Source organism: Canis lupus, chromosome 15 (assembly GCF_048164855.1).
Source record: "Canis lupus baileyi chromosome 15, mCanLup2.hap1, whole genome shotgun sequence".
In the NCBI taxonomy this organism is placed as follows: Eukaryota; Metazoa; Chordata; class Mammalia; order Carnivora; family Canidae; genus Canis; species Canis lupus.
The window spans coordinates 28,988,624-29,013,815 of record NC_132852.1 but is presented as its reverse complement, the minus strand read 5'-3'; the positions used below and the strand labels follow the sequence as shown (position 1 = coordinate 29,013,815).

Sequence of the window (25,192 nt, the reverse complement as noted above, 5' to 3'; positions counted from 1 at the left end):
AAATTTAAAGAGCTTTAGCACAGGATGAGAACAAAGCTTAAATCATTAGAAGATGGAAAGCAGCATTATGTCCATTTTTTTTTGTAACTACAAAAAGGTTGGTTTTCATCTTGCTCAATTCCCCCAAGATAATCTAAATACAAAAATTCTGCTCTCAGCCTGGTTCTACAGAGTACTCAGCAATATGGGAAATATTCCCAAAGTCCTGAGCCCAAAACATAACAAGCAGCTACTCTGCACTCCAGTTAGGCAAGTGAGGTCTGGCAGACTGCTTTTTCTCTGTGTATGTGCTGGAAGGGTCCCTCGGGGTCGTTCAGGGAACAGGGCCATCTCTATTCCCCTGCCCAAGGGCATCTGCCCCAATCTGCTGCTGCTTAGGCTCATGGCTTAACATGAGGTACAGACAGCACATCCTCTCTGTACCTCACGCTAAGCTCCGAGCCCAGCTGCTATTCTCAGAGTTCCCTTACTGGGTGTTTTATTACTGCTCTTTCTCAGAGTCCTATTCCAGAGTCATTCTGGAAAGGGAATATTATCACTTAACTTTTTAAGGAAAGGTGCTTCTCTCTCTCTTCAGTCTTTCACCTGCCTGGGCTGCTACCATCTACCGCATTTTGCAGAAAGAACCCCTGTGCAGAGCCAGCACAACTGAGCCTGAACAAATACTCCTCTCTGACCAACCAACTGCCCCAGACACAATGCACACCCGAGAGAAGCTGCCTGCTGAAGTGGTGCTGCTCAAACTTCAGAGAGCACAAGAAACACTCAGACAGCAGCAGCTCTGGCAAGGACTCAGGGGTCTGCGGGCCTGAGGAGCGTGTGGCCAGTACGAGGCCACACTTGATCTGCACACCACACTTAAAGGAACTGTGGCATCCAGATTGGGAGAGTATGGATTCATAAGGGAATGGACAGAACAGCACTCAAGGAGCTGATGCTCATCCTTATGTCTGCCTCTACAGTGACTTCCATGTCCCCAGCTACACTGTATCTTTGTTGCCCTAAGCTGGCCCCTGATGACTACTTCTTTGTAGTCATACTAATTAACATTAGTAAGGTGCTTACTATAACCTAGATGCTATACATATATTATCTCAACCCACACTCACTCATCTCTAAGGGAGACACATTACTCTCATTTTATATCAGGTTCAGGAAACACTGAGCAATGTTCCCAAGGTCACAAGTGACACAGGTAAATCTAGAAGCCCAGTTCTGACCCTTAAGAAGGGTGCTAAGTCAACCCCAGGCTCCAGATCTTCCTCTATTGGATCTCACCATGTCTCATTCCCTTCCTGGAGAAATATTAATGTACACGTGAGTTGTTTCCTCATTCAGACAATAAACTTGTTAGCACAGACCTTTTAGAGACACAGTGTCATCTCTGGACACAGAGATACCTGGCTCGTTCACTGCAGGCTGTTGAAGACATAGCCTTGTCCAAGTTGGTCTGACTTCAGTAGTCTCAAAACACATCCAGTCCTCCCTACCTAATCACTCACACAAACTCCTTAAATAAAGATCAACAGGAAAGTTTACTGGTAGCATTAGGTGCCTACTATGACAGACAGGACAAGACAGCCTCACTCAAGGGACAATGAAACTAGCATTCTATCAGACTGCACTGTTCTGAACCTTGTCATGGTTCTAACAGAGGAAATCAAATGACCTGAATGCAAATAAATGCCTCTCAGCAACTCTGTGACCTTTAAAGTTCTGTAAACCTTTTTGAATCTTGGGTTAAAATTGGAATAAAATGACATACCTTGGTGTTAAGGAATAAAGAAGGCAAAATATGTAAAAATGTTCAGCACATAATAGAAACTCAGTAAGCTCTAATTCTCTTTTCTTATGCATCTTCTGGTTTTCTCAAGAATCTTTAACTTTAGTAGTTGAAGAATCCTTAGTGACTACCAGGTCTCATGGCTCCCAAACCTAAGCACCCACCAGAATCACCTGGAGAGGTTTCCAAAAATGCAGATTCTCAGGATACACTGTCCGGACCAAATGAATTCTACTCTTCAGGAGAGATCTCTGTATTCTAGTCTGGAAACCACTTTTGCAAACCACTAGCCTGTCCAAGATCGGAACATCTGGTCCAAAACTCCATCCATGGTTCTCCAAGATGAACTGGACTGAGAATCTGCTGTCAGAGGTTTCAGAGCTTTTTTTCCTATGTTATAGAGATTTCCTTTTCAAACTTTTCCCGGCTTCCTTTGATTTACAATGTATGCTTTTCATAAATATGAGTCCCAGGCTATTTACTTATTACAGTTAGGAATGCCCAATGTAAAAATCATTGCACGAAAACACTATTATTGCACAGAAGGAAACAAACGAAAACAGGAAATTTAGAACCATTCTTCCCATGATGGTTCAAACTCCTTATGCAAATATCACTCAATGTATCAATTCAGCAGCTTACTGGACAATAAAAAGACTGTATGTAGAAGGGCAGGAGAAATGCATTCAGTTACTGTCAGAATAATAACTTTGCATTTCTTGACTGCTGTGCATTAAAATGCTCAGTCATAGCTTCAGATACAGCTTGCTCTCTGTCAACCTAACACACAGTCCAAGGACCTTTTGACTCAAATATTTTTTTAAATTAGATTGATAGATGTCACATCACAAGTATGGATGTGACGATGCATTAAGTTCCTATAGGACCCAAGTACTATATACAGACAGTAGTTAGTTCTCAAGTCAATGTGTCAAGAAAAATCTGAACAACAATTTGTCACTAAAGTGGCTTTCATGGTACATAGGAAAGATTCTTATCTAAGGGCAAAACACTAATAACAAGGTGACCTTCAGCAACATTTTAGTAACACTAGATATAACTTGATTTTTAAAAATCATATCTTTGTATAAAGATTGTATCTTTCAAACAGTCATTCTTCCCAATTCTATGCAAAAAAAACAAAACAAAGGTTCTGAAAAGGGCTTCCTGCTTATGTCTAAACTGATAAAAGCACTACTAAAACTAAATCTTAATAATCCAGAGGCTAAAAATAAAATAATAATAATAATAATAATAACAATAATAATCCAGAGGCTGCTCACAGTAACTCCAGCCCACCCCTGTCTGGGCTCCACCCTGGCACTCAGCCAGAACCACTTGCTAGGGCCTCTGTGTCGCTACTGACAACACATACTTTTAAATGCAGTGTTTGGCAGTGGTCAGCACTTAAGAAATGCACTCTGCTTTGGACCCTCCCTTCCCCGTTCTCCCAAACAATTTTCTAGGGACTCAGGCACAGGTGACAGACTTGGACACTTTTTCCATCCTGGATCCACTTACGCCTTCCTTTCACTTGTCTGACTGCTCCTTTCCTGTCACCTCTGTCTCCTCTTTAGTTACTGTTCCTCATGCTTCCTTCTCTACTCACTCTACCTCACCCTCTACCCACTTTTCCCTAAGCCAGTATACCTACTCTCATGGAGACAGAAATAACTATGTCCTTGTCCAAAACTCCCACATGCACAAAGCCAGCCCAGACTGCTTTGTGAGCTCCATCCATTCCACTGCTTCCTTGGCATTTCCACTGGGATAGATCAAAAACACGATGAGCTGAATGCTCCTCTGTCTGCAATCCTCCCCATTCCAGTAACCCAGGAGCCATCTTCCCCTCATCCCCTGTACAAGCAATCCACCTTCATAACCAGGACTAAAAGGGGCCTCCAAGGTAGTCTCAAATCCATTTGCTTCTCTGGAGCCTACTGTTCCCACTCTAGTGCAAGCCCACAGCCTAATCTCACTTGCAACCTGACCTGAACACCTGCATGAACTGTAGGTCCCTTCTGGTTCACACTCTGCCCAACAGCCACTTGTGATATTTTCATAAGGGAAATCTTGCAACTCCTAGGCTTAAAAATCCTACAGTGATATCTTATATTTTTAGGACCAAGTCCATAATCTTTAAAAATCCAGATATGATTGTATTTTTCTCCTCACTTCTCAGATCTCATCCTTCCCTTGTTTGCACATATCCTCCTCTCTGCTGTCCCTCATCCCTGCTTCAGAAATCAGACGTGATTTTCTCCCCTCCCTTTCCCTGCCCCCTTCAGAAATGCCTCATTTTCAAGGAGCCCTTCCTATAGCTTTCAAACTAAAATAGATTTTTCTGTTATGTTCACATAGTACCTTGTACTTTTCCCTTATAAAGCTTACTGCAATTGTAAACATTCATCCTACAATTCTTTGTGTAACTGTTCTTTCTACTCTGTGAGCTTGAAAAGAGCCAAGTCTAATTTCATCATTGTGATCCCAGAAATCAGTACAAAGACTAGCAAATAACAGATGCCCAATAAATATTTACTGAATATGTAAATTCAAAAAGTACACCCACTGCTCCTCTTTTTCTATTAGTTACGTACAATGATTTAGTGAGCTCATGATTCTCATCATTTATTTAAGCAACATCCTCAGAATGGCCTCTACGGTTTCTCTCTCACAAGTCAGGAATACCTAAATCTAAGAGGACAGAAAAGGATTTGGGACCGTATAAACTGACTGCAAAAGATGAGGGACAAATTAATGATAAATCTCTAATCCATTTTAATGAACAGACATGTCCCCCAATTTACCTACAGGTAAGAGATGTCTCCAGCTACTGTCTAGTCATCTAGAACTCAAAAACTTTACAAAGCCAAACAGCCCATGACAAAAAGGAAACTGAAGAAGAGAATATAAAATATATCATTATCCTTTATACTTTACACATAACTCTTAAGTATCCTCTTTATCTTCTTAATATTTGATAAAAAGATATTTTTATAAAAAGATTTTTAAAGAGAACAGTAACATGCATGATGTAGATGCACAAAAGACTATTTCACACAGCTTCGAAAGCATTCATTTTTGTCTCTCTCTATTCACCTATTATGAATTGATTCCTTTTCCTCTTGGTCACACAAAGGAAGCACAAGCACACACCCCGTTAATCATAAAATCACCAACAATTCTTACATTAAGGAATTAGGTGGATGATATTGGCACCTCAATCATTTTCATGGACTTTCCAATGGTATTTTAAAGAGAAATATTACTAAGTACATAATGACAGTTATTTAGCAGATTACTGGAAAAAATACTAAAAAGTTAATAAAAGTGATTAAAAATGGTGAAAAGATTACTCATCAATACATTTAATACACCGGGCAGGTTTAACCTAACAATTTTGCTTTTATGGGCAGCTTTATCAGCCATTTTAATTTATCCTACTAAGAAGAAGTGTGCATGATGAAACCCAATTAAGTCAGCAGTGATAAAGCCTAAGAGTATTTCTCCACAGCCCCTATATCAAAATGATTTGTTAAACACGGAACTCTAATAGTCATCCTGATGTGCTAGTGAAAGACACAGTTAATGTGGCCTTACCCTCTGCATTTTCAATGACACTGAATGAAACCAGACATATAACTTTAAAGATTTATTGCAAAACTAACCTATCAAATGTTAAGTTGAGCTCAAGGAAGAGCATGCAGTTAATACCATATTTGTCAACGATAAACATAGATGGCTGTTATGATCTGCTCTACATATATCCATTGGACTCTCCACTGTGATGAAGCAGAAGACAAATTTGTCCACTTTTCAGATAGCCAAGCTATTAAAGATAAAATGACCATCACAAACTGGAACCCTGCCTATTTCAACCAATTTGGTCTGAAGTGAGGTTCAGCTATGGCCCCCAGGTATTAGTACAGGTCTCTTTCGGAGGAAAGTAAAGACTAGAGCATCTCATGCCTTGTCCACACACTAGGCAGAAATAAACTATTGCATTTGAGCCATTATATATTTGGGATACCATTTGTTACAGCAGTCAACCTACCCTAACAAATACATCTGCTATGAGAAGGCAGTGTTCCAAAGGAGCAAAAATCCCTTAAACAATACATAGTCCTTGTTACAAGTTGTATTAAAAGTAGTATTTATTGCTTTTCCTTGCTAAAAAGTAATGCACATTAAATATAAAAACTTTAGAAATACACACAAATGAAATGAAGCAAATTCTAAACATTGATAATTCCAATTCCCAACTGTTATGTAGGCTTCTGTCATATAACTTTGCAGGCCTTTATTTCTCTTGAGATAGACACACAAGATAAACAGATTAAGACAGAGGAGGTAAACAGATGATAGATAAAAGTAATCATACACATATTGTATAATATTGACAATATACTGTGACCGTATCCCTAAGTTATGATACTTTAAACATTCTCCCACTAAAGCATATAGTCTAGAATGACAGGTAGCAAAAGGTAGGCAGAGAAGCAGACCATTCTGGGAAAGGGGAACAATACAGGCAAGTGCACAGAGATCTAAAGCCACTAAGCACGTGTGGAGCAATGCCATCAGTAAAGTACAGGGTTTCAGGCAGAAGAACTGTATAAGAACACTTAGACAAAAGTTAAAAGGCCTTATACACCATTCTAAGCAGCCTGGATTTCATCCTGATGGTAACCAAAGAGCCTTATGCAAAGATGTAGTATGATCTTTTCTGAATCAGAAAGATCACTGGGGTGCCTGGGCTCAGTTGGTTAAGTGTCTACCTTTGGTTCAGGTCATGACCCAGGGTCCTGAGATCAAGCCCCGCATGGGGCTCTTTGTTCAGTGGGGAGTCTGCTTCTCCCTCTGCCCCCTTTCCGTGCTCTTTCTCTCTCTCTCTCTCCCGCACACTCTGAAATAAATAAAATCTTTAAAAAAAAAATCACTCTAGCAACAGTATAGAGAATGAATTTAAGAAGGGGAGAATCCATGAGCAAAGTGGTTGTGACAGTTACAGTAAGAAATAATGACATTGGTGTAGAAGGAAGAAATGAGAGATATTACAGGAAGCATAATCAACGGGATCTGGTCACCAAAGTCACATGGAGCAGAAAGAGAGACCTCTGATTTGAAGTAACTAGGAAGACAATGATGCTATCATATGGTGAGGGGTTACATGAATTCAGATCAGCACCTACTACTCAGGCACAGAAAAAGCTATCAAGAAAACCACTGAGAGTAATAGTAGTCACCACTGATAGCAATAGAAGTGATTATAATGGCAGTGAAATAATTTCATTATTAGTACACACATTTACCCATGGATTGGCAGGGGAGATGATGAGATACCATTTGATATGTTTAATATAAAAGGTCTATAGGAACTTTGGGTGACTTATCCAGTAAGTAGCTGGATATTTGGATCTGGAGCCAAAAAGCAAGGTTTAGGCTAGAGATAGGGATTTAAGAGCCACAATTTATAAGCAGCATTGGGTCTGCTGGAGTAGATGAATTCACCAGGGGCTCGGGGAGGCCAAACTGAAGGGGAAAAAAAAACTGGATGCAGCCCAGCTGAGTCTTGCCTTGCCCTGCCCTGCCCGGCCCCTGTGGCACTGTCAAGGCCTCTTCCTGCAGTAATTTAAAAAGTCAGATCAAATTATTCCTCATTTGACAACTTGTTTCTGCATTGCTCATAAAAGGACTAAGATATATTGTTTTCTTGCCAAAACCGCAAGACTCATAAACTGAGAAAGTCTCTTACCCCTACCCTACATCAAGGTAGGAATGTTCTCCCCACCATCGCCAGAACGCTGCCATCCAGCTGAAATCAAGCTTGCCCATCTCTTCATGCTGGCCTCCTCCATATCCACAACAGTGCTAATTATTAGAACCTAAAAGAGTACTAGATTAACATTTTAAAATAAAATTCACAATAAAACACACTTTGAATCATTCCTTTTCATTTTACTGAAATAAATGAGTGAACTTTCTCACTCTAAAAAATTTACACATGTGGATTAATCTATTAATCATACTTTATAATTTCAAAGACAAACCTGAAGAGACAATGGTATTTGCTTCTGGGGGAAAAAAATGCTCAAGAATACAACCAAAGGCTACTATTTTAGACAATGTAACACAAGGACACAAAAAGGCAATGGAGGTGGAAAGCCTTGGGGAAGAAGAAGAGACTCTTGGGAGGGCTCCCACTCATTAAGCTCTCCTACTGCCCTTTCAGATGGTATAAAAGTTTCCCAACTGTCTTTTCTATAATTAGCCGCCTTAGAATAATACAAAAATGAGAGAGGAAGAGAAAAGCTCCAGGAGCAGGAGCCGAAGTGGTTTGTACCATTGGGTCATTTCTGAATGAGGATCAAAGGCACTGTGATCCAGGAAGAGCATTTTAGTTCTTCCCACTCATTCTGCATATTAGGGAACAGAGACCCAGAGAGGGAAGGTTACTTACCCAAACCACACAGGTACTAACCTACAAAGCTGGGCATGGAAACCAGTTTTCCTGACTCCGAGGCTGGGCACTTTGCACTCGTAAATAAGCAGAGAACCACCTCCCCACCTCCCAGTGCCTACCCACTGTGGTCTAGTGACTGAGGTGGGACAATACACACACAGTAAATTTTTAAAACATTTTTTAACAAAGATAACAAAAGGGAAATTTGTAATGGCAGCATGTATAAAGTTTTCAGTAAAAAGGTGCTCTATGCTCAAAGACTACAGTGAATATTTCTGACAGGATCATTACTGGGACTGTTACAGAAGCAGTAGGATCTGAGCCATCCCTTGAAGAAGACATAATTTCCACAGGCAGAAATGAGAGAGGATGTAGATCCAGGCGGAAGGAATGGCCCATTGAAAAACAAGAGTCAGAAAGTGCATGGCCTGCTCATGGTGCAGTTAAACGGGATGAAAACATTTATACAATAAAACTCAGAAATATGAGGCTTGGTTTAGAGTATGAATATCAGGATTAAAGAGTAACTATGGTATATCCATCGAAAGTTTCTGAGCAGAAAAAGGTCTAATAAAAGCAGTATTTTAGAATGACTCATCCTCTCGTGCAGTGTTTAATAGAAGACAACCTTTAGCAGTGGACAGAATAAAGCAAGGAAATTAAGGAGGAGGGAGAGGTGGTGGGAGAAATTTAATGAAAAATAAAATCAATTAAAAATTTTTGATACTAATCCAAATATGATAAGGTGCTTTTCTGGACCATGTTGATAGCATTATAAAGACAAATATAATATTCTTATGATGACCAAAGGCCAAGTCTACTCTTTAAATCTCTTATTGGTTTTTATTAAGCTATTATCTGTTATAATTTTGTTATTTTGTGGCTTCAGCTTCAGGAACCTAAATGCTAGGTAAATTAAGAATGGAACAGATGAAAACCTCTGTTTTCTGAGCACTTTTGCTTCTTATTAATGACAGTGTAATTAGAGGCACTAACTTCAGAAAACAAAATAAAAACTATTCATCACCACTTCACATCCATTAGGTTGGCTGTTATCAAAGCAATACAAAATCACACACCTTTGAGAGAACATGGAGAAATTGGAAACTTTGTGTGTCGCTGATGGGAATGGAAAGTGGTACAGCTGCTGTGGAAAAGACTATGGTTGTTCCTCAAAAAAATTAACATAAAATCACCATATGATCCAGCAACTGCACTTCTGGTATACACCCAAAAGAAACGAAAACATGGTCATGAACAGATATATTTATAGATGCATGTTCATAGAAGCTTTATTCCCAATAGCCAAAAAGATAGAAGCAACCTGAAAGTCTACTGACTAATGAACAGATAAACAAAATGTGGTATATACATGCAATGGAACATTATTCAGCCTTAAAAAGGAATGAAATTCTGACACATGGTAAAATATGGATTAACCTTAAAGACATCAGTGCCAGGTAAAATAAGCCAGTCACAAAAAGTCAAAAACTGTATGATTCCATTTATACGAGATATCTGGAATAGTCAAATTCATGGAGACAGATATTAGAATGGTTGCTGCCAGGGGCTGGGGGGAAGAGGAGGATGGAGTAGGGAGTTATTATGTAATGGGTATGGAGTTTCAATTTGGGAATGTGAAGTTACAGAGATGGATGGTGCTAATGGTTGCCCAACAATGTGAATACTTAATGTCACTGAACTGCACACTTAAAAAAAACATGGTTTAAGTGGTAAATTTTTGGTTACCATCACTGGGGGGGGGGGGGTTGCCGGCATTAGACTACAGTCCAAAAGGCTAGAATTTTTAATAAAATTCCTGCTCTGATGAAAGAAAAGTTGCTAATGATCCTGAGAACAAGATGCAAGCAATCTCAGTGGACAGGAATGAAGACAATGGAGGAAACAGCATCTCAGAGGTGTCAGGCTTGCAAAGAAGAGCCTGGGAAATTTCAAAGCTGTGGCCCTTTTGTGCTGATACATGACAAGGAGCATCCCCCACTCTGAGCAGAACATTCCATCCTGGCAGTCACCAAAGAGCCCTCACTGCCAGGATCACCTCCCAAGGGCGAAGTCTAATGACAAATTCTATTTGAAGCAAACAGCCATCCTTCTCCTCCTCGTAGATAGCTGCCACGTTCTGTACAGAGGTGCAGCCAGGATGTTCCCTGCAGTGGAGGAAAATGCTGCCACTGCATCTGCTGCTTCCCTGATAACACATCGTGGCCCATGGTGTCTCCAGGGCTGACTGAGACAATGACGGAAAAGGAGCTCATTATTCATCGGAGCCCAAATGGATATGTGCCATCCCACACTCAGTCTAACCAAGAGCTGACGGGATGTCAAAAACAAGGGGGCAGGGAGGGCAGAGTGAAAAGTAACTCATCTAAAATCTTTTTATTACTTCTCAGGGATACAAGCAGTGCCTTTCCGTCTTCAGTTACAGGAATGGAACTTACATTGCTGAGATAGTTAAACACCTGGGGGGGGGGGGAACGGAGATCAAGGAAGAACATACAATTTCTGAGTACTGAGATTTAGTACCCAAAGTGAGCTGGAGTGACGTGGGAGTGGGTCTGCTCAAAACAGTAATCGGGATTCACTGATGATTCAAAATCCTTTCTGTGCTTGGTCAGTCTTTACAACAAGGGCATTTTCCCCCAGCTGGGGCTATAGACTACACAGAATAAATATTATACAGAAATAATGGAGGAGAAACTAATTTGGAGAAATTAAACCACCTTTTTCTGCAGCCCCAAAAGTAGATCCAGAGATGGGCTCCGGGTGGTGAGTGGAAGAAACAGTGTCCTGGCAGGATATGGCTCTAAATGCTACTTCAGTCTCACCAAGTTAGAGCCCTGAAGAAAAAGAACCAGAAAGGGTAGGGGTTTTTTTTCCCCCTTCTTTCAAAATTTAGCCTTGAACAATGATTGCCACTACCCAACAAGCTGGGGGGTGCTTCCATCATTTACTCTTTTAAATTATTCAACAAGTATTTAATCTACACTTAACCACCAAGCAATATGTGCTTATCAAAGAGGGAAGAAAAGATACAAACTCAATGAGGGGAGTTATAAACCCAGGGCTTTAGTAAGCTCAATATTTTATCTTCCTTAGCCTCAGTGGCAATTCCTAGACTGGAGACAAACACTTGGGATGACAGTATTACTGCTGGAGATTTCCAAATTTAGCAAAGCAGACAAAGCCTCACCTCTCTTATCATGCCCCCTCCATGCTCAGAACCCCCAGATGTGCCCACTACCAAGACTCTAGTGCCCTCGTCAGGAATGTCCCCTTGTGCTGGGCTCAGTTCAGCTCATGTATTTTGGCACAGCAGAGCAAAGAGAAAAGAAACAATTCCCTCCTCCAGGTTATCTTGGCCCAGCATTACCTCCTAAATCTGGCTACCAGCTCCAGAATCATGCACCACTCTGAGCTGTTTTCTTCCAGTCCCCAGCAGTCTGGGGCAGATATCCAAAGCCAGAGCCTTGGGCTTTGGGAGAAAAAAAATCTGAAATTGAGATACAATGCAGATTACCATCTATGTCCTCATGAGATAGAAAAAAGAGCCTATTGGACACAGAAAAGACCACCTACATTCACAGTATTGTGATCTATCTTCTGATATATTTGGACTCAGCCAAATCCCAAGGTGTCAAGAGAAGGCTAATGATTGTAATGATAAACAGCAATCCTATACTTCAGTCTCTCACAGACTAGGATCCACTCATGAGCCTCATTGTTTACTTAAAGCCTTCCCTTGCAGTGTCCTCACACAGGAAACAGAGATGAAGGGTGTGTGTGTGTGTGTGTGTGTGTGTGTGTATATATACACACACACAGTCTCAGGTAGGAACTGGTAGGACTATCTCCCAAGTAGTATCCAAGCTGTGGGTAAACTAAATTTGGGTTTGTTTTTTGTTTTTTGTTTTTGTTTTTGTTTTTGTTTTTTTGGTTTTGGGGGGTTTTTTTTTGTTATTATGAAAAACAAGATAAACATTTTACTAGGTCATAATGGAGTGAACCAAGGTTAGGACATAGTTTGCAAGGAACCTATTTTCCATTGGGAAAAATATACTGGTTCTCTTAAAGATTAAAGATTAAAAAATAATGTAAATTACCACATATGTATCTCCTCTCTAGCATTCCTTGATGGCAAGTCTAAAGTGTGTGTGTGTGTGGGGGGGGGGTTCCTAAAAACTGGATCTACACCAAACAGAGAGGAGTCAACCCATTTTAAGCTTTCAATTTCACCAAAATTTCTTTTATTTTATCTACTTCAACCTGTATGGATCATTTAGGGATAGAGAGCCAAGCACAGCATGGCACTAAACAATATGAAAATACAACCTCTCAACCAGCATTTACCTCAAGTCAGTAAGCCTTAAGCCTATATTCTGTAAATTCTCAAATAAATCAACTTTAGACTTAAAAGTAAGACAGAATGTACCACTCATCAGTTGTTACATGTTACAAAGTGACCAATAATTGGGGGGCAGTAGCTAGATCATATGGTCTTTCATAATGCTACTTTAATTTTATCTTAAATTTTATGATAACATAAGAGCACAGAGTAACATGTGCATGCACAACGTTAGAACACTCCTATACAGATGGGAATCTGTCCACTAAAGTCATTTCTGTTAATTAAAAATAAGAACATTAAAAAGGAGTTCTCACTTTCTCATGAAAACTTTGACTAAGGCAAGTTACTTTATTATTTTTGGCAACAAATTGCATGAGTCACAGGGATCCTAATTTTTTACCTTTTGTTTTCATTATATACTTTTTCATTATTTACTTTTAACGAATGTAATGGTCAATGAATCCCTACCACTGTTCTTCATCATATACTTTTTGTTTTCATTATTATGATTTATTTCTATAAGGCTAGTCAAAATACTCATCCAGTAACACCTTATGTGTAGAGAAAAGCTTTTCACATCATTTAAGCATATCAAAAACAACCAAACCAAACACCTAAGTATTACTAAGAGCAGATGAGAGTTTAAAGGTCTTTGGGCATCTGGCCAATTCATAAATTGTCACTGTAATTTAAGAATGTTTTTTTTTTAAATCTTGTTTATAATAAAGAAAAAAATAACAAGAAAATGGGCATTGAAGCAAAGAAGATTCCCTGAACAATGAATAGATTACATATGACAAGGGCAATAACCTGCCCAATCATATCTTTTGCTCAACATTTGCTATAAATATACAGGCCAACAGCAGAACAGTTCGTTGCTTTACCCCTCTGTGTGTTTAAGTTCCCCGGTCTAACCTGATATATTAAGACATACAGTAAAACTTTCCCTAGATTCCAAGGACTTACAGATTTCCCACAACTGATGAGAACTATCCCCCAGAGCTTATAAAATATTCTAATTCAGATATTTAAATTACCCTTTTAGAACATTTTTATTTCAGGGAGTCATTTTTCCAAATGACCAATCGTGGTGTCATTTTTTTTATCATAAATATAAATGAATATATAGATACAGTTCTCTCCTTGACAGAAAGAAGTGTTGTGCATATAGATTTTAACAGTAAGAGTTATACAGTCTAAAGAGAACAGTCACAAATGCTTGGGAAATTAAATTTACATGTGTATTTATGAAATACAAGCAGTCAAGCTGTATTGTATCTGTTCCTATTGCTACTTACTTAATATAGCTTTTATTAAGAATTATTTTCTCCAGTGCTGGCTAGAAAATCCCTGCAGCATTTGTCATTTTCATAACACTGTAAGGTCAGCTCACTTTATTAAATAGTTATTGAGGATATTAAAAAAGGTAAATGCCATTTATCATAAATATTTGATAAACATGCTTATGTTATCGATACATTCCAGTATTATGGGATATACCAAATGTTTACATTGGACTGAAAGACGACGATGTATAAATCTTGCATGGCCCCATTACATATGTTAATCAACATCAGTATTTTTACATCTTTTTGGAAATCGTTTTCTGCCTAAAATAACTGCAATGCTTTGAAAACTAAAGTTGTAGTGCAACAATGATTTGTTTGAATAACAGAAATTTAATTGAAGAGCAAATTATTTTGCATTCTGATTAAAAACCTAAACACATTTCTTAGCTTGTTCAGTGAGCAAAAGCAAAAGACCAGGAAGCATTTAAATAACCACAAGAAGTGTATGTAATTTATTCAAACTTCAGATATAAAGCAAACAAGCTAGGAGATTCTGTGTTGTCTTCTAAAATACACTAAACAGTTGGTTTCAAAAGATCCATTTTTCAGAAGAGAACTTTTTATACAGATACTGCTCAGGAGTTTATCTTAGGTGGGGTAAAAAAAAAAAAAAAAAAAGAGAGAGAAAGAGAGGGAAAAAAAATTCAAGGAAGACTCCTATTAGCTCAATCCTAAAACTAATCTGTTGCATGTGTAATTTCTACACCAGGAAGCAACTTGCAGGAAACACTGAAGCTGAGCACATGACAGCTGGAAATTGTTCCCCGGGGTATGATATCACAAAATGACTTTGCTATATTCCCCCTCCAGTCTGGCATCATGGCTCAGGCAGGAACACAACCATCATGCCCCCAGGGCAGCTTCATGTCCTTAGATAAGAACCCACTGCCCCACCACTCTCCTGAAATCTTTTCACCAGAAGCACACAGCACCAGCTCGACCAGGACAAATCAGCCCCTATTCTCCCTGTGTTTGTTTGTTTTTTGTTTTTTTTTTTTTCCTCAATTTGTGCTCCTTTGTCTGGTAGGTTGTGAGTGACATTGTTAACGGAAACCACACAACTGGGTGCATTCACAAGTTTTCAAACACTCAGGCACACACCTTTAAATCCAATGTTCCAATGTGGATTTACTGAGTTTACATTATATAAGATGCTCTTACTCTTTACTTTTATCCCCCGATGGTAGAATAACTTCTATGCTCATAAAAACGCAAGAGAAACTTTCAGCACGATTTCCGTCAGTCCTTAGCTAAACCTAATAGTTAAGGTTTCACTCAGTATCCTCACTTGAAGTACCTAAACATATGCAATAATTACACAAACCTGTAGCAGTAACTTCATGATTTCTTAATCTATTCAATTATATGCAGAGAGATTTCCAGTTCATTTTAAAAACCTGTTTTGCTTAGCATGGCCAATTTTATATGTATTTCCTTTGGCAAACAAAAGGGCAAAACTACCTTCCTGAAGGTGTTCCCCTTAGAAGCACAAAAACAGAACAGTATTCCTCTAGGCAACATGAATATTCCATTTCCAAACATCCTCTGGATGCTTATAAGAACTTTATCCCTAAAGTCTGACGTTTATTTCTAGTCAAAACACAAAACACCATCGCTAATCCAGTAACACACCCCGCAATCCTAGTAATCATTGCCAACTATGATCCCTTTTATATCCATTTCCACCATGTATAGTTCATGATTCACAACTCATGATTTGGGGTAAATGCAAAATCCTTTCTAAATTACATATAATAAAGCGTGTGAAAATTGGACAATAGTATGGCTTAAAAGATCTTGTTTCAGATTCTATAACAGACTAACATGTGCTGCAGTACAATGGTGTTGAGCTTTTGTGTTCCCTAATAAGACAGCTCCCAGCAGAGCGTTTCCCATGTTTTACAGTGACATCTATCAGCCAGACCCGGGGAATCCCAACGTCACTCAGCCTTCTTCAGCACCACTGTCTGAGAACAGCTTCTGTCCACAGAGTGGTGCAATCTGAACAGGTCTGGCGCACAAAGTGCATTGTTAAAATAGGGAAATGGTGGATAAGCAATGCTCTTCCCTGTCATCAAAACCAAATCGTTAGGTATCAATTAACTGCAGGATAGTAGCACTACAAATGCCAACCAGAAATTTAAGTTATTGGCTATCATCCAATACAAATTTGAAAGAACCGACGCACTTTGCATCACAGGCAGACAGAGCATGGCGTGGTGCTGAGTTTTGCAAGAATTCAATTAACCCAACCATCTATTAGATACATAAAGACAGGGAAAAAGCTACAGTGCATGTTAGAATGTATGATGTGCAATCATGTTAATTCATGGTTTGAGAAGATACCCTGCTATGTTTTAGTGATTGTATGGTAATCAGGAAATTACATGGATATTTCGAACCTAGGAATTATTTTATGAATGGCATAAATGCAATGCCACCTCAAACACATAATCAGCTAATTTCTCAGACCTGATCATACTAAGGAGATCTGAGAAGAACACTTTCCAGCGGTAAAATGGGAAAGGGTCTGGGAAATTGATGGCTAAACTTCGCTTCGCAAACCCTTCTTCAGGGCCTACACGAGAAGCTCCACACGCGTATCACGTTTATCTGTTCCGATTCACTGAAGCGCCAAAACATACTCCCAACCAAAATACTGTGAAAACAAAAATTCTGGAGAGGACTTCACCAAACATGAATGCCCCAACTTCATACTTCTCGCATGCACCTATTCTGTCTGCGCCTATGTGTTGGACATGGAGTTGGCCAAAAACCCCGTCACATTCCTAGGGGAATCTCAGCGCTGTGTGCTTTCCTTGCGCGGGTTCCCCCGGACACGGACCCCCGACCACCTCCACGCTCGGGGCCCTAAGGGGAGGAAAGGCGTGACAGTCCCGCCGGACTCACCCTTGCTCCTCCAGAGCCCCCGCCCCCCCATGGCGGCCCCCGCAGGCACCATCAGCACCTCCTAAGCACAAGCAAGTTCAACGATGCGCTCGCGGGAACGCAGCCGGCCCCTTTCCACTGTACTTGGTGAAAGAAACCCCACGGGATGAAAAAGTTTCAGGCGGCCCCAACCAAGGAGCAAACTCGGGCTCTCCAGGGAACAGGTAACTGGAGAAGGCTCTGCCTGTGGAATCCAACCCGCGAAACCACCTCGCGGAGCCGCTCAGCGTCCACAGCCCGGAGCTCAGCTCGTCAGCCCGCGTCTGCCCCGCGGCCGTCGAGCCCCCGGGCCCGCGACCTCCCCGCCCGGCCGGAGCGCGCCCCGAGGGCGAGGCACTTACCGCACCGCTTGCACAGCACCCGGCTGACCTCCTTCTTGAGGTTGCGGCCCGTCTCGAGAGGGGGGAAAGAGGCTCGGAAGGCGGCCGGCGCGCGGCTGCTGCTGTTGGCATCCGGCTCCATGAAGAAGATGTACCTGCTGTCCTCCTTGAGCCTCCCGCAGGAGGGGAAGGCGGGGTGGCCCCAGGCCCCCAGGCGCACGGTGAGCAGCGAGTCCTTCTTCAAGCCCCCGGCTTTCACCGCCCACACCTGGTGCACCTTCACCAGATAGGGCGCCTCGTCGTCTCCGGGCTCGCCCGCGCGGGGCGCCGGGGCGCTGGGCCGGGAGGGCACGGTCCCGTGGGCGGCGGGCAGCGGGTCCGGGGCGGGCGGCCCCCGCGCTCCGGGCCGGGCGGGCGGCTCGCGCTCGGCGCCCCGCGCCCCTGCCCCGGCCCCGGCCCCGGCCCCGGCCCCGGCCCCCGCCGCGCCCGCCGCGCCCGCCGCCGCCGCCGTCCTGTCGAGTGCCCCCTGCTGCCGCCGCGGCGGGTGCACCTTTCCCTCGATCACCACCGCGGCGCGCTGAGCCAGCTCCTGCACCGAGCCCACGCTGGGCGGGGACGAGTAGCACACCGAGGCCCCCGCGGGAGCCGCCTCGTCGCCGGCGGCCGCCCCCGGCGCCAGGGCCGCGGTGCACAGCAGCAGCAGCAGCGGCAGCAGCGGCGGCGGCGAGCGGGCGGCGGGGCCGGGGCCGGGGCCGGGGCGCGGGGCGCGGGGGCCGGCACTGCCCGGGCGGCGCGGGGAGCGTCGCCATCTCATGGTGCGAGGTGCGTGCGGGCTGCCGGCTGTCGGTTCGGACTGTGCTCGCTCTGTCGCGCTGCCTCCCTTTTCCTCTCCTCCTCCCCCCGCACCGCTCCTCCTCCCCCCTACCCTCCTCCTTTTATTTATTTATTGGGGGGGGGGTGTAGGAGAGTTGTTTATGGGAGGAGGAGGAAGGGGAGGAGGAGGGAAAGGAAGAGGTGGGTGGAACCACCGAAGGGCCAAGAGGTATAAGGGGGAAAAAAAATTTAAAGCAAAATAGAAAAGAAAAAAAAAAAATCCGCTGCCACCGCCTCGGTTGCTGGGAGTGACAGGTCCTCCCGCCGCCGCCGCCGCCGCCGCCGCCGCGCCCGAGCCCTGCTGTCGGGGCTGCTGTCACAGGAGGAGGACGTGGAGGTGGAGGAGCTGCTCAGCGGGTGACAGTCCTTTGTGTGAAGTGATGCTGCGGCGGCTGCCGAGGCTGCGAGCGGGCGGCTGGGCGAGAGCGAGGGAGAGCCCTGGAGGCGGAGTTGCGTGCCTGGAAATCGCTGGGTGGCCGCGGCGGCGGCGGCAGCGCCCTGCGCCGCGCCGGCCTGTTTACCTGCGGTCGCGCTCGCCCCGCACCCCGCGTCCCCGCGCCGATCCCCGGGCCCGGCCCGCGAGTTTGTCCCCCGCGGCCTCGCCGTCCCTGCGCGCCGCCGCCCTCCCGGGCGCCCCGACTGCTGCAATGGGAGGCCGGGCGGCGAGGAGGCTGCAGTCCGAGTGGGCTGCGGAGAGGCACGGGGAGCGGGGGCGACGCTTCAGCGCCCGGGGACCTGTTAGCCGGCGCAGGACGTCCGGCCGCAGCGGGGAGCGGGGGCACACGCGGGCTGCGGGCCCGCATTCCAGAAAAGTTTCGGGTGAACTGGATACTTGAGAGTCAGAAGGGAGCAACACGTTCACAGGGGACCCGCCGCAATGAAAGCAACTTTGTATCACGCTCGCTCTCCTGCAAACGTGCACACACACGGCGCTCCAGGTACGACGCCGCCCCCGCTCGATCCTCGGGTGACACTGGAGTCTTGACCATCCTTGCCTTTTCGTCCGTCCACACCCTTGGCTCCCCATGATTTTAGGACATGTGTGGTACTGCTGATACGTACGACGAGCAAGGTTTGGGTAAAGTAGTTGCTCAATAAGGCAATTTTGTATAAAGTTTATGACACCTCGTCCACTAGTCCCTTTTGTTGAATGATTAAAATGAAACGAGAGCTGCTTCTGTGACTGCCGGAACAGAAATCTCAAACCTGAGCAGCTGTAGGTTACATATTCCACCTGAACGCCCCACCACCCCAACTTTACCCTGCTCCCTTCTCCCCTCCCCCACCCTGCCCCGCCAAATTTCGGGAGCTATTTGAAGACAGGAATTCGTCCCCCCAGGCGTGTTCTTTTCAAACAAGTACCACGCCACAGAAGGAGAACGCATCTTCAGCATTAGAAGAAAATATTTCCTCTTAAGCTTTTTTATGGTGAAAAGATGTATTCAATGACCTCATAAAACTGAGTTGAAGTTGTTATCCAATGGCCAATAAATCTACTGGGTGAGAATCGAAGATTTGAAAAGCACTCTTCATAATATCTTTTACTTTAGGATTCTACAAGTTGCTTCTAGCAGCTTATTAAAAGTGTGTCACTCAAGTTTTAGATTTTTTTGGTGTAAAAATAACAATAAGATTTATAAGCCACAAAGATTTTTTTTTTCCCTTGGCATAATATAGTTGGCTGGGAAACAGTGTGCCACTCCCTCAAAGTCCAGATTAGAAGGACAGGGTCTTGATGCTCATTGTGTTTCAACTGTGGGGATTCCTATTTCTTAAGCCCTGATGGTGTGCTTCAAGAGAAGATCCCCATGTAGCAGCATAATAGTGCAGGTCTGGCCTCCAGTATGTTCTCTTTAGCGCTGGTGCTCCTACCGATTTAGTAAAAGAAAATGATCAGACATCCAATCCTATCTGGTGTCTTCACTTTTCTTTGACCTGACCTCACATGTTTCCGACTCTCAGCCTTTTTGTAGTTGCAACTTTCTCCGGTGATCTCCACCTTTCAGACCTTGTATCAGACCCCAGTTTTGTTGGCCTAAAACAACATACATTCACTTGGCTCAGGATTCTGCAGGTTGGCAATTTTGACCGGGCTCAGGTAAGGGGATTCTTCTGTTCTCAGCTGGACCCACTGAAGGCTTTGCTAGGGTCTGAGTAGACTCAGATGGCCTAAACTGAGACAGTTCATCTTGAACAATGGGGTCTCTTTCCTTGGACAGGCTTAGCCTGAGTTTGTTCATGGCAGCTGGCCGTGTTCCGAGAGAGTAGCCATTAGCATGCAAGCAAGGCCCCTTGAGGCCTAAGGTCAGAACAGACACCTGGTCACTGCCACCCTTACAAAGCCAGTTCAAATCCCAGGAGTGGAAGGGTAGATTCTCTGAATGTGAGGAACTGAAAATTTGCCTCACCAATGGGCAGGGATATCAGAAGGGAAAGAATTGTGGACATTTCTGCAAACAACCCCCCCTCGACAGTAAGCTTCCTTGGAGGCCCACCTGTTCTCTGGAGCCTTTCTTAAATACTAGCTACTCAGAGTGACCGCTCCCTGCGTGTTCGCAGTGTGTCTCATGCCTCCTCAAATTTGATCTTATTTTACTGAGCGCACATGCTTCAGCTTTACCCCCAACACACCAACTAAATTGTAAGCTTGTTAAAAAGCGGGAACCATAGTTTCCCCATTCCCCCATGTTAAGGCAGTTTTAATCACTCAATAAATGTCAGCTGATTCATCACGGACTGATGTGGTAATGTGATGACCATGCATTACCCCAAAAGTACCCCAACACTGTCACAGGGAGATGGAATTCCAGGCAATAAAAACAACAATAAAATTTTAAAGCACTGGCTTACAGTCATTAAATTGCAGATACCTCCTCTTAGTATTTTACAAAGCATTTTATGTATGACTAAAAATAAGCTGCTTATGTTTGTTTTAAAATGACTTTTTTAGATGTATTTTTTTAAAGGCCTTTACCTAACTCCCACATTTTCTCCTACTCTCTCAGCTAAGTGGTGTTAAGGGGGTAATTCTTGTGGGTATTTTCTGTGTGAAGGTAGGCCTTCCAAGAACAGTTCACTGCTAAGAACTTTTTGCTTATGTATTTCATTTCAGCTTTTGTATCGGAGTCCTCATTTTTGAGGGCACCCACACACTGAAGGGATGTTACCCTTTTTTGCCCTTATTTTAAAATGAAAGGGAAATGGCATTTCCACTATGATTAACATATAAGCTTGAAAAGGGGTATGAATAATTGTTCAGTGTGTTTAAGTGCTTTTCAGAAAAGGGACAACTTAATTTGTCCACACCAACATTTTAAAAAGAGAAAAAAAGCTCATTCTCATATTCATCCTAAAACCACGGTTCTTAAACATTAGTGTGCAGCCGAATCACGTGTGTATGAAAATACACAGATTGCCAGGCCCCATCCCAGAGTTTCTAAAGCAGTAGATCTGAGGTAAAGCCCAAGATTTTGCATTTTTAACAAGTTCCCAGGTGATACCCTTGCTGCTGGTGGAGAGACCACACTTTGAGAACTACAGCTCAAAACTTTAAATTTATAAACTTCAATAGATACAGCATAATAATGCCATAAACACACTCAGGGATTAGATTCAAATATTCGGTGTTCCCTCCATCATGTATTTTTTCTTATCTCAATTTTGCAAAGAAAACAGAGGTTATTAGAGTCCGATGCTTTTTAGCAGATCTGTTCTGACCAGTTTAAGAAGGCACAGATGAGCACTTACTGAATCAAAAGTATGTGTTTCCTTGAGGACTTAACCTTGGAACCAAAAGAAGACTAGGCCTCAGAGCAGTTGTCATCATGTTACCTGGTAATATTTTATCTGCTTAACTAAGGAAAGAACAGATAAAATTATACAGGTACATGTGAAATAACAGTTTTACTAGTTTAGAAAATCTAAAGAGGAAGTCCACAGGGCAATGGTGAACTCAAAAAGTATTCTCACCCCCAGCATTTTATACACGATTAAATACTTCTAAATGGTGGCTATTGAAGGGGTAACAGGAAATCCACAGAGGCACTGCTATCTACTTTATCATCATTGACCAACAGCACACGGAGTTCATACCTCCACCATAAATCATGAAACAACTATACTTCTGGTGCTGGAGTCCTGAAAGCGCAGTCTCCCAAAGAAGCTTCACTTGCCTAGCAGCTTGTCTTGGAACGGGGACCAGGGTCCAGAACAATTTAGACACAATTAACAAGAAGCTGGACTTAAAAGAAGAGCAATTCAAAGGAAATGGTGAATCATAGACCCATGGAAGCCACCCATGAGCAGCAATGTGACAAAATGTCTCTACTGAAGAGTGGCTAGAAAATTAAGGAGGCTTTATTAAGTACCACGTATTATATGAGTCTTCAAGACCTGGGCCAACCCCCTTGAGTCTTAGACACGGGGAGCGGGGGAGGGCCTGGTCACCTCTATCAACACACCCATCTGTCCATCCATCTAGCCATATATTTAATTCCATAATTTAAAAATGGCAATACTATGTGGCATAAGGCAGGAATACAGACATGAAAGGTATCTGCTCTGAAGAAACTCAGAACCCAGGGCCGCTAATTTGCATACTTTGGTCTGATGTGAAATTCTGTAGATTTCACATATTTCAGCCCAGTTGAAGGAGAGGATAGAGAATGAAACCAAGAGGATTTTCTGATTTCTTTTTTGTAATTCAAGACACCTTTAAACTTTGTGTCAGGTTTGGCAATCCAGAAATCCCATATAGGTTTACTTCCTTACCCCACAGAAGAAGCAACAGCCCTTGCCAGGCAACCCAGAGATGAACATTCCTTGAACATTTGCATTGGACAGTATATGTAAAGTTTGGAGGCATAATTGGCCTAGGGTCATATTCCAGTTCTGTTTTTTATCAGCCCTGTAACTTTACAACAATTCATGAATTTTCTGAGCCTATTTACTTATTTATTAAGTAAGCATAGTCTGCTTTATTTCACGGGACACTTGGAAGAATTTAAACAGCTTAATATAGGGGCACCTGGGTAGTTCAGTGGGTTAAGCATCAGACTCTTGATTTTGTTGGCTCAGGTCTCAGGGTCATGAGATCAAGCTCAGCACAGAGCCTGCTTAAGATTCTCTCTCCTCTCTCTCTCCCTCTCCCCTTCACCCCCTCCCTACCTCACACCCTCTCTCTTTCTCAAAAAATAAAATGGCTTAGTATACATGAAAATCCTTTAGAAATTTCATTTATGCAAAATACAGAGTGGATAAACGATATCTTGTCCTCAAGAATCTTCCGACATAGTAATAAAGAGGGTATATTTTGGAAATTGCCCTAAAGTTGATTATATGTCTATTTAAAAGTCTATTGTCAGAAACTCATGACTTCCCAAGGATACTATTTCTTTATTAGACATATCTGACCATTTAAAAGTGCTTTTCTATAATGGGCTGTAAGACACTTATTTAAAACCCGTTCATACAATGCAAACTGCAATTCTCTGGTGTGCACCTATGTCATACCACTGTTTTTTCTAAGCTGAGTCAGCTATGATTGCTGCTCTGGAGCTGGCAATCCTGTCTGTCACCTCCTCTCTCCCACATGTTTACATGAGTTCATGATTTATGGTGGGGGGCAGGAGGTATCGCGTTTTTTGTTGTTGGGAGTGTGTGTGTTCTGAAGGACAAAGGAAGGACCTGCAGAAGAAACAGAGGAGGGGGGAGGATGGAAAGCTGGATGGTATGGGATGTGTTCCCCAAGCTAGCTCAAAACAGGGGCTCCTCCTCATAGGGATAGAATCACAAGTAAAAGCTGAAATGGTCATTGTGATAAACAGCATTGTAGAACTGAAAGACACACACCACGCATGTCACTTCAAAACTCAAGTGAAAAAAGTAATGTGAGGGGGGAAGACTGCTTTCCATTTCTGGGAAGAAGGAACACTGTAGATGTGTCCTGAAGAAACTAAGGGGAAACAGCCAGCAGTGAGAATGTCACTGCACTTGTCAGAGAAGTGGAGGAACACCACCTCTTTAGAAGAAAGAACAGAAAAATAGCAGATTCAGTTCCCACAGGAGTGTGGCAGCCCCCCGGTGGGAATTCCCAGCCATTACCACAGTATACTTTGGAAGAGCTGGGTGTGTGTGTGGCTATTAAGCTATAACCCTGTAATTATAGCCATGGTAGCTAATGAGCTAGAAATATAAGAATCGATGTTAATCTGACTTCCTTGGTACCCTCCTTGGGGATAATGAAATGATGAATATTAATATTATTATTAACATTATGATTGACTAATAATAAACACAATACTATGTAGTAGAGAAGGGATCATTATCATCATCTTGCAGATTATTGAAGCAAGTTGTTGAGCTCAAATGCTGTTTTTATTTTATCACTTTACTGTGAGCACAAATTTCTTATGTCTTATTAGTAGTGAGGCACTATCAATAGATAACATAAACCTTCCAATAGAAATATGCTATTTAAATCCTAAATATATTATACATAAGTCATATATTTCCCCTCAAAAATGAATTTGAAAATGTCATCATACACTGATATTTAAGGAGTAAGGAATATGGATTTTATTTATTTATAGTAACACTTTATGGAGCTTATTAGAAAGCTATTTAGAAATATGCCAAATTTGAAGAAAGAAGAGATTTGATGGTTAAATTTGTTTGGAGTTACATCTTTCTCCATGATAAAAGTAAACAGAATTTTTCTTTCTTTCCAATTATTCCAAAACAATCAACGCATATTCTTAAATTTCTAAGAGATTTCCTTTAAGGATGAATCCAATCCAGGAAGAAACTTATGAAAAACCTGTAGGAAATTAAATGGTCATATTTGGAAAATTTTTCTAAACCTTTACTGTGGCATATGCCCCAATCAAGTCAAAGAAAGAAGGAACTTAACAGCAGATTATGAATCCTAAGACTCAAAGATAAAACCCTGGCACTCAGTTCTCAACAATTTGGCAACTTCTGATTATTTCACCATGGGAGCTCTCAACATCATTCTTCCCTTGGAAGGGTTAGGATATATAGATGGCACCTTCAACCACACAAAGAAGAAATAAATAGATATTTAGACTC

General features: G+C 42.5%; 1 protein-coding gene across 7 annotated transcripts in view; it reads right to left on the bottom strand.

The window, feature by feature from the left end:
• Nucleotides 1-17,509, bottom strand: part of NRG1 (neuregulin 1) — a 1,074,255-nt gene extending 1,056,746 nt beyond the window's left edge. For all 7 annotated transcript variants that reach the window (XM_072776370.1, XM_072776369.1, XM_072776371.1 and 4 more), the window contains exon 1: nucleotides 17,252-17,509. In XM_072776370.1, the coding sequence (XP_072632471.1) occupies nucleotides 17,252-17,372 (121 nt within the window). In that variant the 5' untranslated portion in view covers nucleotides 17,373-17,509. The remainder of the gene's footprint in view (nucleotides 1-17,251) is intronic.
• Between the last annotated feature and the right edge of the window lie 7,683 nt (nucleotides 17,510-25,192).